The 16,906-nt window shown below is 48.1% G+C and overlaps 1 protein-coding gene across 2 annotated transcripts; it reads left to right on the top strand.

Annotated features, from left to right (window-relative positions):
- Positions 1-170: 170 nt before the first annotated feature.
- LIPG (lipase G, endothelial type) lies at positions 171-10,362 on the top strand. Of its 2 annotated transcripts, XM_015615383.3 has the most exons (10): positions 171-454; positions 570-742; positions 1,741-1,920; positions 2,507-2,618; positions 3,735-3,959; positions 4,408-4,650; positions 5,136-5,256; positions 5,858-6,076; positions 7,117-7,209; positions 8,792-10,362. In XM_015615383.3, exons 1-10 carry the CDS (start codon positions 367-369, stop codon positions 8,811-8,813), a joined length of 1,476 nt encoding a protein of 491 aa, XP_015470869.1. In that variant the 5' UTR covers positions 171-366; the 3' UTR covers positions 8,814-10,362. The 2 variants fall into 2 exon arrangements, with proteins under 2 accessions (XP_015470869.1, XP_015470868.1); XM_015615382.1 differs by lacking the exons at positions 171-454; positions 570-742; positions 1,741-1,920 and having other exon boundaries at positions 1,927-2,618.
- Positions 10,363-16,906: the final 6,544 nt, after the last annotated feature.

Here is a 16,906-nt window from a genome sequence, read left to right as displayed (position 1 = left end):
CCTGGGGACTCCCTGTGTGTCCCACAATCCCCCCCACATGTCCCCTGTGCCACTCGGGGTGTCAGCCCTGGGGACTCCCTGTGGATCTCACCAATCCCCCCCACATGTCCCACAATCCCCCCCACATGTCCCCTGTGCCACTCGGGGTGTCAGCGCTGGGAACACCCCCCACGCAGGGCGTGGCCTCCCATTCATGCCGTGCGTGACGTCACGGAAGGCGTGACCAATGGGACGGCGAATGGCCCCGCCCCATGGTGCCACTCTTAAAGCGCCGCCGCCGCCGCCGCGCGTCCGTCCGATCGTGTGTCCATCCATTCATCCCTTCCTCCGCTGCTCCAGCCCTCCGTCCGGCCGTCCTCCCGAGCCATGAGGAGGCTCTTCCTCCTGCTGTGCAGCGCCGTGTCCTGCTGCATCGCGGCGCGGGCCGCGGAGGCGGCGCTGCCCGCGGCAGGAGGTGGGTGAGCGCGGTCCCACGCGGGACCGGGGGAGCCGCGGAGCGGGTTCGTCCCCTCGCGGGGAAGGCGGGCTCCGAGGCGCTTTGCTGACCCTTCTCTCCCGCTGGCTCGCAGATGGCAACGCGGAGCGTGTGCCGGCACAGAAGGCGCGGGTGAAGTTCGGGCTCCGCTCCTCGCCGGACGCCGGTGAGGATGGTTGCACGCTCGCCATCGGCCAGCATCAGTGCCTGGAGGACTGCAAGTTCAACGTGACAGCTAAAACCTTCTTCATCATTCACGGCTGGACGGTAAGTGTGAAGAATCCTGGGCAATGCTTAGTCTGCCCACTCAGAGAGAGCAAACTGCCCTGCCGATGGGCTGTGTCTCCAGAAAATTTATTTTCAGGAATTTCTGTGACTGCCTCATCCCTGAAGGCGTTCGAGGCCGGGCTGGATGGCACTTTGAACAACATTGTCTAGTGCAACATGTCTCTGTCCATGGCAGGGGAGTTCAAACTACTTAATCTTTAAGGTCCTTTCCTACCAAAACCCTTTTAGAATTCTATGAATATAGGAATTTGGAAAAACTTCACGTTCTGAGCACAATGGTCTCTTAAAAGATTCACCTCTATTGAGATCTCTGGAGCAAAGTGTTCAGGATCAGGCTTAGGAACTCTGAAATCACCCAGCTCATTCATAGCTGCCCAAGATCACTTCAAAGCTGTACAATGGGAACATGGCATTAAAATCCAACTGGCTGACCACTACAAATGTGACACTTGACTTGACAGGCATGTGTACAGACCTTCTGTAATTGTAGCTGAGTGTCCAGCCCTGATGGGAGACCTGCTGTGTGGTCTCCTTGATAAAGAAACAAGAGGGCATGCAGACTTTATCCAGCTTTTTAATTCTGCATTTGATGAAGCTGAGTGTGTGGCATGAGGGGACTTATCAGCAATGCCAGGGCTTATGCAAACCACACTGCCAGGTCTGGAAAATCATTTTGCAATCCATCAGAATTTCTGAAACTCTTGAGAAAAAATGCGATAAGGTGGCACGTAACGAATGCCTCTCCCTCCTGCCCTAAAAGGCAAGTGGGTAATTACAGCCAGAGTCTCTCAAAACCTGTTTTTCTTACTCCATTGCATGCATGCTCTCACTGCATTGCTGAGAGGTAATGTGGCTTGCAGAGGAGCAGCATGCAGCTGGAGCAGCATATGTAAATGACATGCAAATATGCAAAAATTACTGTGGATGTGACATCTTGGTCCTGCAAACTGGAAACTGACACCTGAATCTCTTTCTAGATGAGTGGCATGTTCGAAACCTGGCTTGACAGCTTGGTGTCCGCTCTGCAGGAGAGGGAGAAGGATGCCAACGTGGTCGTGGTGGACTGGCTCTCTCTTGCCCACCAGCTCTACACCGATGCCGTGAACAACACGCAGATTGTTGGAAAAACCATAGCGAGGTTGCTTGACTGGTTACAGGTAGTGCAAGCTAAGAGCAGCCTCTGTTGTAATGCTCGGTGAGGGACTGTTGCACAAGGCTGCAGAGCATTCACCAGCTCCAAGGCTCACCAGCAGGGCAGGCTGTGCTGTAACACCCAGCCCTGGGCTTGGCTGGGTGATGGCTCATAGCTGCAGCCTGCCTGGAGATGCTGCCCTGCAGCGTGCTCGGCTCAGTGGTGCTGAAGTGCAGATTTGGGAGTGCTGCCTGAGCAATGCGGACCTGGGAGGTCAGAGCCAGCACTGGTCTGGCAGGAGGGCGGGGAAGGAGAAGGAGAGGTCCATGGTGCTGCACTTGGCACCTGAAGCCAGTGCTGAGTCTGCTGGCAGCTCCCAGGAGAAAGTTTTATTCTTTATGATAAAGACTATCATAATTGGGGCTGGGACACGGGTAAACCACAAGTGCCATCCAAACCCCATTCCACGTGTCTTGATGAAATACAAAATGAAGCATGCTTATCTACCCCCTCCGTCCAATGTCTTCTTGGAACTGGACTTTATATTCCTGCAGACAGAAGCAGCACTGAAAGACAGGGGATCAAACTCTCATATTTTATTTTCCTTGCAGGAAAACCCCCTCTTCAAGCTAGAGAATGTCCACCTGATTGGGTACAGCCTGGGTGCCCATGTGGCTGGCTTTGCTGGTAACCACGTCCATGGCACTATAGGCAGAATTACAGGCAAGTGGCTTTTTAAGCAGTCTCTCCCCTGTCCTTCCTGGCAGCGAGTTTCCCAGAAGAGGCTGGTTTCCTGTGTTGCTACAATGTTGTTCTGGTGTTATTCTTCCAGAAATGACAAGTTTTCTACTTGTGGTAGCAGTGGAAGGCACAGGTCTCTTCACATCAATTATGGCAGGGTTTCAATGAAAAAAATCTTACTCAGGACAAACTGGTCCTAGATTTATTTGAATTTAAACGTGTGTTAGAAACAAGTCCAGCCCAAGCTCTTACTATCCAAATGCTGTTCCTCTGAGTGATAGTGTTTTTGTAATTATAGTTCATAAACTAATGGTAGTGAGAGCTATTGGGTGCTGTTTGTCCCACAGGATATCTGATTAAAAAAAAAAAAATCACACAACTCTAACCTCTCATTCTGGAAATATCTGAAGAGTTTGCTTCTAGCTCTAGAGGAAAGCTGATTTCAACATGTGAGAACTCAGGGCATAGTACAAGGGGTTGCATTAAGGATTTACATGTGACACTGGCAGTGAGAATTCCACAGAGCCTAGCAATAAATGTCTGTATTTAGTTAATTGGGGAAAAAAAAAATCACCTCACAGTAAAGTTGTAGAAATGCTCTGGAGTCCTGAGCTGGTGAGGCTCAGGGGTTAACAAAGCATCCCAAACCCATCATGGGATCTCAGTTGCAGGGATTTCCTAGCTGCTGCTAAAACGGTGTTAGTCCCTCTATATGTGCAGTCTGAAAACAGACTAAATGCCATTGAAACAGCTTTGGCTGCCAGCAGTTCCTTGAGTGCTAAACCTCTTCTGGTGTTTGGAGCTGCCTCTTGAATCATCTCTTCACTGTCACCTGGTGAAGGCTCTTTGCTTCCAACAGGCAGCCTGGTCATGGTGCTGCTGTTGGGCTGTATTGCCCCAAAAGTGGAGAGGGACATTTTTGTTTGTTCCCCCAGTGAGCCCATGGTGAAGACACCTTGGGGGACAGTACCAACAACGAGGCTGGGACTGTGTGTATCAGCTGCTGAAGAGACCTGCCAGCAGGAGGCTTCTGGCTATATTCTGTATGAAACAGCCCAATTTCTTACCTGGCCCCTTGTGCTCTGTCTCTGACTCCAGGCTTGGATCCCGCTGGCCCCATGTTTGAAGGAGTGGACCCCAGCAGGCGCCTCTCCCCCGATGATGCCAACTTTGTGGATGTCCTTCACACCTACACCAGGGAAACACTGGGTGTTAGCATTGGGATCCAGATGCCTGTGGGCCACATTGACATCTACCCCAATGGGGGAGACTTCCAGCCTGGCTGTGGTCTCAGTGATGTCTTGGGAGCCATTGCCTATGGGAGTAAGTTCTCTTTACCTTTTGCCTCTGCTCAGTGTAGACTTCTCTGATGCTGAGGAATGATCTTTTTTATAAAACCAAAGAAAACCATTTTTTCTTTCTATACTGTCTGTACTACTGGAGATAGTTGCTAGAAACCATAGCTGCTTTTAACTCTGAAGCACACTTTAATCCTAACATCTGATCATAATCTGTAGTCTGTATGATAGTCATATGATCATATCTGATCATAATCTGTATGCTGGACTAGGGTCCTCTTAAAGCTTTTTATGGGAGGGATTAAGTGAGCATGTCCTACTTACCTCATGAATTGCTGCTGTTGAGAAACTTCAAGTTTGGCCATGCTCAGCTCCTGTTGGGCTGCAGAAAGGCATAGCTCACTTTATCTTACGGGCTGCTGGGGTGACAGCTGCTGAAACCAAGTGTATCCCTTGCAACTCTGCCTCTCTAGCAATTGGTGAAGTTGTTAAATGTGAGCACGAGCGGTCAGTGCACCTCTTTGTGGACTCCCTGGTGAACCAGGACAAGCAGAGCTTCGCGTTTCAGTGCACCGATTCCAGCCGCTTCAAGAAGGGCATCTGCCTGAGCTGCCGCAAGAACCGCTGCAACGGCATCGGCTACAACGCCCGCAGGATCCGGCACAAGAGGAACAGCAAGATGTACCTGAAAACCAGGGCTGACATGCCCTTCAAAGGTATACTTCCCCTCCCAGGAGGAGCATGGCCTCCCTGTGGGAGCAGCCTCCCAGTCAGTGTTGGGAAGGATGCAGGGGCGGAGGAGCAGCATCACCCCGAAGCCAGGCAGCTGCAGGTGTTGGTGTTGCGCTGGCACCCAGCTGCACTGCTGTTCTGTAGCATCACTGTGCTCCTTCCTCCCTGTGGAATCAATCCACAACAACACTCTGCCTTTTGAGCAGGGCTGCAGTTCACCTGCTGTGCTTGCAAAACCCCACCTCAGAGCAGTGTAAGGTCTGGGGAGCTGTCCCCAGAGTGGGCCTGCTGCTGTTGTTGTGCAAAACTCAAATTTGTAGTTAGTAAGGGCAGGAAAAAGTGGTCAGTGCTGTATCACTAAAGGAAGGGTCTGGTCTTTGCTAGCCAACACTATTTCACACAGAGCAGTGCAGAGCAGTGTTTCTTTCAGCACAGCTGTTTCCATCTCTGCTCTCCCCTTTCTCTCCAGTCTACCACTACCAGATGAAAATACACGTCTTCAGCTACAAGGGCTTGGGAGAGGTTGATCCCACCTTCTCTGTCACCCTCCATGGCACCAATGGAGACTCTGAGCCCCTCTCTTTAGAAATGTAAGTAATTTGCCATTTGTGGTTTAAGCTAAGTAAGAAGGCCACAGGGACTGCACAGGATGGCAGCATTCTTTTCCCTCTGCTAACATTGGCATTGCATCCCAGCCTAGCAGCCCCACTTCATCACCTTTCAAAAAAGCTTTTCATTCAGTAGCTTAATTATAATTTATTACTGGATGAATCGAGAACATTTTAATGTGCCCAGTCCTGTGTTAGCCTTCATGGCTCATCGCTTTTTTTTCCATGGTGGTTTTTTTTTGGTTTTTTTTGTTTGTTTAGTTTGCTTTTCCTCTCCACCATTTGGATGTAGTGTGAAATGTCCCTGGAGGCACTGCTGGCCTCATTTAGCCTATCCCAAAAGAAAGACCAGGCACAAAACCCACCTTTAAGGTATGGAAGGATGGCCAGGCTAAGTAGACGATGCGTTGCGTGGATCCAGCTATCTGAGCTCATGTCAGTGTAATCAGTAATTAGCTGGTGACAGTTGGACGTGCAGCACTTGATAAGCTGCAGGGGCTCTGTTAAACTCCTGGCATGGAACAAAGGAGCACCTGGCATGCTTCCATAAGGAAAAAATTCCAAGTCTCTGCCTCTCTTCCAGGCTTGATCTAATTGGCCTAAACGCTACGAACACCTTCCTGGTCTATACTGAGGAGGACATGGGTGAACTTCTGAAAATAAAGCTCACCTGGGAGGGGACATCTCAGTCATGGTATGATCTGTGGAAAGAGCTGAGGAGCTACTGGTACAGGCCCATGAATTCCTCCCAGGAGCTCCACATCAGACGAATACGTGTGAAATCTGGGGAAACACAGCAAAGGTAATAATTGTGCTAGGCTGCATATGAACTGACTGAAACTTCAACCCTTCAGAACTGAGAAAAAAAAGCTGATGTTTTGAATGTAGTTAGTATCCTGAGCAGCCTTTCATTTTTGGTGTCACCAGCTATGGCTCCCTTGTGGTATAGGACAGCAGGTTACTGTCCAGCACAAAGCTGCAAACAGGCTCTAAGCAAAACTGGTCACAGAACAGCAGATTTGGGTTATTCTTTTGATTTACTTTGATTCTATGGGATCCACTGGGGATTAAATTAATGTGCTTCAAGGTGGTTTAGATTGTATAAAATACTGAGCACTAAAAGTACTGAAACATGGTACTGGTCATGGCTACTATTTCCAGGCTTAATGTGCTGATTTGGCACAAGCAGCAGGATCTGAAACTTCAACCAACAACATGATGACACCAACCCCTCAAGCACTGCATTGTTCCTTCTGGGATCTGGCAGGGGGCTTGGAACTAGGTGATTTCTAAGGGCCTTTCCAAACCCAACCCATATCCCTGGATCCGTTGAACTGACCATAGAATTCTAGTGGAAGGTTCTCTGCCATGGCAGGGATGATTTTTAAGGCCCCATCCCACCCAAGTCATTCTCTAATTCTATGATTCTCTGCAAATGGAGAATTACCTGAGCATCCAAAAATTATTAAAGCTGCCAAGCATGTAGCATGGCACTCCCACATCTTCTGTTAATGTTGTTCTGAAGGTAACCCAGATCTGTCAAAGAGCAGCAGTTGACTTTGATGATTTCCCACATTTCTCAGAGCTTTAAATAAGCATCACCTGTCATCTGTAAGGTATTCTGCATCCTGGCTTCTATGGAACACAGGGGTAGTAGAAGCAATCCCCAGTTAAAATACTGAAGTAGGAAATAAAACAGCCACTCAACAGGCTGATGGTGTTCTGTGGGATGGATGTCTAATCAAAAAACTTGTCCCAGAAGAAGCTGCAGTCTGCATTACTTGTTAATTGTTAATCATGGAGACAGCAGGTACCTTGACTCCTGATTCCTCCTCCTCCTAGGTTTGCTTTCTGTGTGGAGGACTCCCAGCTAACGAGTATATCTCCTGGCAAAGAGCTCTGGTTTGTGAAGTGCACAGAGGAATGGCAGAAAAGGTATGGAAATCAGTCAAGACAAATTCTGTATGATGCATGTGGCTTGGCTGGGATGAGTGGAACCTTCTCATTTTTTTAAAATTTTTTTTTTTTTGACTCCTGAAACATCTTTTTCTTTCAAAAAATATAAGGAATTCTAGCCTTAATTTTTCAGACTTAATTTTTCAGACTTAATTTTTGTGTATGCCGTATCTATTGCTAAATAAGTGATATCCTCCCTTCTGACCTTGGATTGTCACCTTGTACCTTTACATGTTTACTGCCAAGTGGGTGTATCACCTAATCGTGGTAGGTGCTAAAGTGAGCCACCAATGCCCCATACCTGTGCAATAGTGAAAAGGTGACTAAGAGTCATCTATTATGTGCCCTGTAGAACAGGGGGAAGCTGGGAGGAGTGCAGGGCATTGCCTAAAATATCTTTTCAGTCTTGTGGAAGACATTGAGCTGCCAAGAAACCACTTGGTTAAAGCTTGAGCTCAATTGCATGAGGAAGACACAGGTGAGGACTTGCCATGGTGTTACAGCCCTGACTCCCACAGCTTAATCTCCAGGCCTGCTGATGTCCTCTGGTTCAGGAGAGTGTCAACTCTGACACTGCCAAAGCAGCTGAGCCTTGTTTAACCTCCAGGGGACTTCCCAGACACACAGAACAATTCTCAGAACATGACTTCCAGAAAGTCTGGTCCCAACAGTGACAACCTGATTGCCTCGGATGCCTCCGGTCATGTTTTGAATGAATTCCTGTTCATTTGACTAAATTATACTTTCCTTTGGATTCAGCCCAGCCTTTTGCCCTCTCTTAAATTTCAGTTTGTAGACTTGGAGCTTTGTCACTTCTAATCCAGAGGACAAAGTGCTTGTTAGGGCTAGCAGAGCCCTGCGGAAGTTGAGCTTTGCACAGCCCTCCTGAGCAGCAGAACTCGGCTCAGAAATGCAAGCTGGTCCCGTTCCAGGTTTGGCAGAAACCAGCAAGCTGTGCTATGCACGGTAGCAAACAATTCTGTGAATGAAACCCCTGTGCAAAAACTTGTTGCTCTGCCACAAGTCTCGAAAGATCGAGTAAGCATTCCTGCAGGTACAATAAAAGGCTGTTTTGATATGCTACTTGGTAAGCCCCATAAAACAGAATTGTTGGCAGATGTGCCCTTCCTGCTTGCTCGTGCAGTGCAGCTTGTGCAGAGGAGCTGAGCTCAGCTCCAGCACACCATTTTTTCCTAGGAAATGATCCTTCCTCCCAGAAACCATGAGTGATTACTTGCTGTTCAGCTGTTTCTGCCAAGTCAGTGCAATGTTATAATTCCCTCCTTGGAGATTGAGCCAGCTAACATCTGTCCATCCCAAATGGAGCTGCACAGGCAGGGTCTAGCTCAAGCCCTGTAATTTCTGCTTGCAGCCTGCATAATGTCTGCTGCAGGCTCTCGCTGAGTAGCTACTGGGCAAAGTGCAGCTTTGACAGAATATAACACCAACCTGTGCTGTCCAAACCTGTTCTTGGCACTCTGTGAGTTCTTAGAAATTCTTCATTACTCCTCTTAATCTCTGCATTTAACTAGGTATCTTTTTTGCTCTCTATTTTCCCCAGATCTGTCTCGAATCTGCTCTGAAGGCTTCCCTAAAGACTCACAAACAAGCAACCTAGATGCATGAAGACCACACAGATGGCAAGATGCTCTGGGAGAAATCTGGCTTGGTAGCACTTAAAAAAACAAGCTCTTCAGGACAAAACATCTTGGACTGGATGCAAGAAACTGAGGAGCAATTGATGAACCATGGTCCTAGACCTAGAATAACTAAAACTACATTATCCCTTTCCCAAGGAGCCTGGTTTGTGCATTTAACCTTACCTTGACCTGTTACACGCTGCATTTTCCCTTCCCTGCTCACATTAACCAGGACTATGGATGAGATCTTCATAGACCGAGACCTCAGCAATGATCTTCTGGTCTGCCTGCCAGTGGAGTTGAGAAGACAAATAACCACACTGACTGTCCATCAGACTGTGGGTGACAGAGCTGCCAAGAAAAAATGAGCACCTAGGGTAGGAGTTACCATGGTCCTGTAGCGCTGTGGGCTGTGGGAAGGTGAGACCAGCACAGGTCAGGTGTGTGGGGTTGTCCAGGGAAGGGCTGGGGATAAGCACAATGCCACTTAACTTCAAGTTGTCCTTCGCTTGCCTTAAAAATTATCCGTTCTAATACTGAAATGTCTATTTGCCTGCCATATGGCCTGATAAGAAGGCAGAGCTCTGTTCTCCCTATGCCTGGGGCAGGACACAGTGCAGGTGGTGGTGGCAGCTGCTCCTCACTGCCTGGTCAGTGTCCGCAGTGGAGCTGGCCAGTCACACATGCAGATCCCTTTTTAAGGGGCAAAGAGCAGCTGTCCTTGTTCTGACCACAGGGATGCACCGTGCAGCCTCAGGAGAGCTTTGCACCACTCCTTTTAACTGCTGAGAATGTGTTCTCCTCTGCTCAGAAGCTGTTGTAGTACCAATGCATAATTAAGACCTTAGTTTTGAGTAAAGTGCCAAACATCCTGCCCTTGATTGTCACAACACCCCGGTTGGATTCCCTGTCCCAGGTGATCTTGGCTTTGCTTTGAGTTGGACAGACTCTACAGCTGTCCTGTTTGCTACAGCAGAGTGGACCTTGTCAGTTGGTAAAATAGGTTTTGTTTTGGTTGCTTGCTTTTTCCTTTTTTTTTTTTCCTCCCTCTTTTATTTTAATTTTTTTCTTTCTGGAAGGAGAATTGGTATAAAGAACCTTGAGCTTTTGGCATGCAGAAAGGCAAACTCAAAAATGGTGTTGCCAGGTGGTGCACTGAGTTCTGAAGTCTTAGCAAGTCCTTCTGAAGCCTGCAAATCTCTTCAGTTTTTGTAGAGCTTCACTCCAACCAAAGCAAGCACATTTGGGGATATTTTTTTCATGGTTTTATGAAAAGACTTCGATAACTGAAGCCTTTGGTAAGTATCTGTGACTTGTTGCCATGCCATACTTAGAGAAGTTTCAAAGCCCTATTTGTATATTGTGGTTTTTGTATGACTTAAAGCATAATTTATTTCTCATATTGTATATATGTAAAATTTTAAACATTTTGGTTTTGAGTAACAGTTTTTATAAGCCTCGAGATCAAAAATAAAGGGCTTTGTAAAAATCAGTGAAGTCTTGTTATTGATCACAAAATCATTTAGGTTGAAAGAACCTCCAAGAACACTGAGTCCAACCCTGCCTGCAGCACTGCCAAGGCCACCACTGCCCCATGTCACCAAGTGCCACACCCACACACCTCAAGGCATGGGGACTCCACCATTACACTGGGCAGCTGTGCCAGGGCAAGACAACCTTTTCCATGAATAAATTTTCCCTCATTTCCAGCCTAAACCTCCTTTGGCACAACTTGAGGCCATTCCCTCTCCTCCTGTCCCTGTTCCCTGGAAGCAGAGCCCAACCCTCCTGTCAGGGAGTTGTGCAGAGCAGTCTACCAAAAGCTTTGACATTCATTGCCAGAGCAGCTGTCTGTGACTGTCTTGTTCCTCTCTGCAGGTCCCTGAGACCTTCAGCACCCTCCTTCCTCCTTCCCAACTTTGCTGTGTTCCCAAGGCCAAGCTGTTCTCTACATGCACCCACCACTGAGGGCCTTCAGCAACGGGGCCAAGTCACTCTCTAGCTACAACTGCTCTGAAGAGATGCCCCTCATAAAACATGAGGAGAGGGGAGACATGGAGCTGCTGCCAGGGCTGGAGCCCCTCTACTCTGGAGCCAGGCTGGGAGAGCTGGGGCTGCTCCCCTGCACAAGAGAAGGCTCCAGGGAGAGCTGAGAGCCCCTGGCAGGGCCTAAAGGGGCTCCAGGAGAGCTGCCCAGGGACTGGGGACAAGGCCTGCAGGGACAGCACCCAGGCAATGGCTTCCCAGTGCCAGAGGGCAGGCCCAGCTGGGATATTGGGAAGGAATTGCTGGCTGGGAGGGTGGGCAGGCCCTGGCACAGGGTGCCCAGAGCAGCTGGGGCTGCCCCTGGATCCCTGCAGTGTCCAAGGCCAGGCTGGACAGGGCTTGCAGCAGCCTGGGACAGTGGAAGCTGTCCCTGCCATGGCAGGGGTGGCACTGGAGGGGCTTTAAGGTCCCTTTCAACCCAAACCCTTCTGTGGTTACAGGTGTATTTCAGCTTTAGCCCAACAGTGAGGATATGATCTCAACGGTACCGTCATCTTTTTTCAGCAGAGTGAATATCAGAACATCAAAATTCTCTGTTTTGCAGTATAGGGATGTTCTGGCTGCCCCTTCCCCACATTGACCATAAGCCACATTCAGCAGGGAATTCTACCAAAACCATTAACCACCTCTCCTCCCCATGCTGCTTTCTTTCAGACATGGCAATACCACTACTGCTTTTGGCTGGGAAAAAAGCAGGATTCTGTGTTACTTTCGATGGTTATTGCAATGAGGACAGTGGACTCTGGAAAGATCATTGCTGCTGTGCCAGGCTAGTCAGGACAAGTTCAAACTCTCTGCCTTCCTTTGATTTCTTCCATTAATTCTCTTTTTTCCATTAAGTGTCACTTAGATTTTGCCTGAAATGCTTCACCTTTGCCTGACTTTGCTAACAAACCCATTGGTGAACACTTCTAAGCAAACATACACAAATCTAATTACTAACTGAATTTTCCCAGCTTTTCCCAGCAGCAACACCACCGAATTTAAAGGGAAGCCTCTTATTGTGCTCTGCCTGCGCCTGACACAAATCGATGGCATCAATCCAGCAGCAGCAGAAGGACTTTGCAAACAGACCAAATACCTCTCTGAGCTGAGGAAGATTTGCATTAAATTACTTAGTTAACCTTTCCCAATGGAAAGCTCAGCAATGCCTGTCTGCAAGGAAAACTACCTCAGTGGATTTGGTAGAGAGCTATTCGGTGCTTGTAGGGCCCCTGATTATTCTTCACCCCAGAGCTGGAGCTGTTCTCTGATGTGTTCCTGTGGGGCTCCCTTCCACTCTCTGCAAAGTGTGTGTGGGGGAAACTAACACCAGAAATCATTCCAGATATCTGGAACTCATATTTTGGCTGCTACCCCGTGGACACAGCTGCAGCACAAGGGCTGGTGCCTCTTGCAGGGTGAGTTTCCTGCAAGCACAAGCAGGAGATGGCCTCTAAAGGAAAAGGAGGAACAATACAAGCTCACAAGAGAGGAGAAACAGGCTGCAGCTCTTTCATATCTGTGGCATCCTCTTCAGGCGTTTGGCCCTTCACACAGCAAATGTTGGCTTCCAAATGCATTGCTCCTGCTGCTCCACATCTTGAGGAATCACACCTGCTGGCACATCAAGATTCATCCCTGCATGGCTCCCCTAGCTGTAAGCTTGGTTGTGCATTAGACAAGTGAGAAAACAAAGATAAGAGGGTATTTTTTTATTATATATATATTTTTATATTTTTTTAGTTTCCAATTAATTTAGATTTTTTCTAAAATATCTAAGAAATTTAGGCCTCACAGAGCAGACACAACCCAAGTCTGTGCCAGGCAGGGCTGAGGCTAGACCACTGTGCCCCTGAGCTGCCTGGTACCCCTCCCCCAGGTTTCCTGGGGGTCACTTTTTCACAGCCCCTGCATTCAGCCCTAAGTGTTTGGTTCCCACAAAGGTCAGCCTGTTCTCTGAGGAACAATGGGACCAGCATGGGGAATGTTTATAACCCTCCTCAACCCCCATCCAGGACTGCCCCAGCCACACAAGCAGCAGCAACTGAGCACTGTTTCACCAATTATCATAAAATCAGAGCATCACAGGATCCCAGAATGGTTTGAGATGGAAGGGACCTTAAATTCCATCTCATTCCAACCCCCTGCCACTGGAGGCATCTCTAGGGATACCTTCCACTATCCCAGGGCACTCCAAGCCAAATCCAGCCTGGCCTTGGACACTGCAGGGATCCAGGGGCAGCCCCAGCTGCTCTGGGCACCCTGTGCCAGGGCCTGCCCNTCCAGGGGCAGCCCCAGCTGCTCTGGGCACCCTGTGCCAGGGCCTGCCCACCCTCCCAGCCAGCAATTCTTTCCCAATATCCCAGCTGGGCCTGCCCTCTGGCACTGGGAAGCCATTGCCTGGGTGCTGTCCTTGCAGGCCTTGTCCCCAGTCCCTGGGCAGCTCTCCTGGAGCCCCTTTAGGCCCTGCCAGGGGCTCTCCCAGCACATCCCAGCATCCCTCTTTGGAGGTGATTTCAGCACAGAGTCCATTTGGAGTGTGCTGCTCCTTCATTTCCCAGTGTAATGTCTCCCTTTGTCAGTGCTCTCAGGTCGCTTAACAGAGGTCTCTGGCACAGGTGGTGCCAGCTATCTAACCCAAGCTACAAAAGTCTGGGCACAGAAGATCTGTTTGGGATGGAAAAGACCAACCCATCCTTTCAAGAACAAGCACAACATGCTTTTTTCTGGCTTCCCAAACTTAATCCAGCCTCATCCAGCAAGTAAAACTTTCCAGTGGTCCCCAAGAGCAGCCTCACCAAGAGATGGCTGTGACTGTCCAGGAAACAAAAGATCTTGCTCCTCAGCCTGTGCAAACGAGCTGTAGTTTCACGCCTGTTCTGATGCTGACATTCCAATGAAAATTATACAGCTCATTGCCTTCCCAGCAGTCCCATCCAGCCCAGCAGCAAACATAAAAAGGGTCTGGCAACTTCTGAAAATGGATGCAAAAGCATCAGAGACCTCATGCTGCCCAAAGGGATGGGTAAAGCAGCTTGACCCAGAACTGACCCAGGTGTAGAATTAAAAATCAGATAATTTCTATTGCTAGATTATTGTTTTTTTCCTATCTCTGTCTTCTCTGTTCCAGGTTGTTTTGCAGCTGTTTCACAAAGCTTCAGGACATTTATGGCAATCTGTATAAAGAAGACACAAAGTGCAAACATTCAGAATCCTCTTCTTCTGACCTGACCTATAATAACATTGAAAAATGAGGAAGATGGACCAATAAAACAAGGCTTTTCAGGCAATGGTGTGCCACATCTCTTTATTCTGCCATCAGGCAAACCAGCTCAGACAAAGTAAGAAATAACAGAAGACTTGGACAAAGTATTAACACAGATATGGTTGATTTTTCTCCCCTTCCTTTCCACGTGGCTTTCTGAATCTTGTTTTTGGCTGACAACAGATATATCCTACAAAGTTACGAAGAGAAAGACCACACCAGCCTGGCTGGAGCTAGGCAAGTGTACTGAGACAACTGTACTCCCATGCCATAAAACCTGCACATGTTCATGAGAAGAGGACCCTTGCTCTGCTATCTCTGTGAAACAGCCAGACCTGTCATTGAACAGCCCATCAAAGACACTCTATGGAAAAGCTGGACCACATTTTGTTCATGCATTGCAATGGAGGGAATACCTAATCATCTCAAAATCAGTTGGGTAGCAAAGCTTAAAATTTATCTCTGAATTTCAGACTGGTGGATCTGGGTAGTTTGAAGATGACTGAGTTTGTTCAAAAACCTCACTGCTAGAGAGAGTTTATTGGCTTTGTCTTTATTGCTGAGGAAAATCAATCCATTCAAACTCAACAATATCCACCGATAGCAGGATAAGACTAACAGATTTGCCTTAAAAGCACTCCAGGAATCAGTGACAGAAAAACCAGATGCCTTCACCTTGGTTAAGAGCTCAGCACACAAACCAGAACTGTTCATGGTCTTCTGGATAGTTTTCACCAAAACAAATAGTTGAAGAGTTTATTTTGCTTAAAAGAGTTTTCTTCTACTAATCCAGTCTGGTCTAATATGCTCCAATCCACATTAGGTTAATGAAGGTAAGTGAAAGTAAATCAAGATGAATGAAACTGAAAATTCAATGGGAGGAGAGGTCACATGGAGCTGCTGCCAGGGCTGGAGCCCCTCTGCTCTGGAGCCAGGCTGGGAGAGCTGGGGCTGCTCCCCTGCACAAGAGAAGGCTCCAGGGAGAGCTGAGAGCCCCTGGCAGGGCCTAAAGGGGCTCCAGGAGAGCTGCCCAGGGACTGGGGACAAGGCCTGCAGGGACAGCACCCAGGCAATGGCTTCCCAGTGCCAGAGGGCAGGCCCAGCTGGGATATTGGGAAGGAATTGCTGGCTGGGAGGGTGGGCAGGCCCTGGCACAGGGTGCCCAGAGCAGCTGGGGCTGCCCCTGGATCCCTGCAGTGTCCAAGGCCAGGCTGGACAGGGCTTGCAGCCGCCTGGGACACTGGAAGCTGTCCCTGCCATGGCAGGGGTGGCACTGGGTGATGATGATGAGTGATGATGATGAGTTTTACTGTCCCTTCCAACCCAAACAGTTCCGTGGTTCTGTAACACTCTCAAACGCTCTCACATCCTCAGGAGAGCATCCACCCTCAGGAGAACAGCAGGATTCTTACACACTGGACATATTTCCCTTGATGATTTCTGTAACCAAAGCCAAAGCTGCAGAAGCAGGGACGTGACAGCTTTTCTAGGAGTTGTGTCTGCAAAGCTTCCTCCTCGTCTCGGGAGCACGGAGCAGCCGCTGTCACCTGGGCTCGGGGTCACTCCACGAGGCACTACCCAGCAGGACCTCGGCTCAGGGCACACACGAGTGCTCCAGCTGGGCCTCCTTTGAAATCTGAAGGAGTTTTCCCCTGGACCTCAGAAGAGGTCTAACTCAGGTAGAAATGCTGGTCCAGGAAGTGGAAGGAGGCTGAGCTGAAACGCCCAGGTGAGGAGCACGCACTGTGCTGTGCAAGGCTGGTTATAAAAGGCATAAATTTAGAGAAATTAAAACTCTGTACATGTTTTTGTCCTGTTACTTCTGCTCATCATCCTCAGTTTTTGGCCTAAATTCCTGTCTGAAGTCCAAGTCACACGCTGCCTCCAAGCCAGCTCCAGTAACAACATCAAAGCCCTGACCTAGACCGATCCAGTGTTCTGGCAAACAGCTACTTAACAGGACACGATGAACTTTATATCCAGTTCATCTTTACAGGGATGAGCCAAAGGAGGATCTCATTTTCCACTCTGATCCAAAGATCCTCAGTTAACTTCTGCTGCCCTGTAACAGTTGCTTGCCCTTCCCAACTGGAAGACCATAAGAAATAAGTGGAGAAAACCTGACAGCTAGATGGGTGAAGCAACAAATATGATTGTGTAAATGAAATGCTGCCAAATGATCAAGAAAAAAATTGAAGAAAGGGAAAGACTAAAAAAAATAACCCACCAGGGTTTTCTTTTCCTCTAGCTCTATTACAAATGATTAAGTAGCGAGGGAAAGCAAGGACAAAACAAGATAGTCTTATGATATTTAAATAAATACTATTTCCTTAAGATTATAATCACTAATACTGGAAAGAACTTGAAAGGCAACCAGAAAAAAAATTTCCACTCTTCCATTTACACTAAAATTTTATGTTAAAGAAACCCCAAACATTTTAATGAAGACCATTTTAATTCAAATCATACCCTCTACAGATCACTGGAGCCAAAGCCAAGCTCTGCTGTTCATCATTAATGTCCAGAAACCATTTAGAAGACAGAATTTTTAGATAATTCTGTATAATCATTATCTGTGAAAGAAAACCTGCACCCATATTTTCCATTTGCATCCTTGGGTTGGCTCCCATCCGTTATTGACTCCGTCTCCCCGAGTAGATTCATATCCATGTTTCCTCATTGCTTTTTCTTCCAAGTTTTAGAAGAATTGGCCCTGTCCATTGCTGCCTAATTTAGAGAATCA

This window comes from Parus major, chromosome Z (assembly GCF_001522545.3).
Source record: "Parus major isolate Abel chromosome Z, Parus_major1.1, whole genome shotgun sequence".
NCBI lineage: Eukaryota > Metazoa > Chordata > Aves > Passeriformes > Paridae > Parus > Parus major.
The sequence above is the reverse complement of the archived record's forward strand: the minus strand, read 5'-3'. Positions and strand labels throughout refer to the sequence as shown.

Coding starts and splice junctions, on each gene's coding strand:
- LIPG (XM_015615382.1), top strand. CDS start 1,952: ATGCTCGGTGAGGGACTGTTGCACAAGGCTGCAGAGCATTCACCAGCT. Junction 3,960..4,407: donor GGGAGCCATTGCCTATGGGA/GTAAGTTCTCTT, acceptor CTGCCTCTCTAG/CAATTGGTGAAGTTGTTAAA. Junction 4,651..5,135: donor GGCTGACATGCCCTTCAAAG/GTATACTTCCCC, acceptor CTTTCTCTCCAG/TCTACCACTACCAGATGAAA.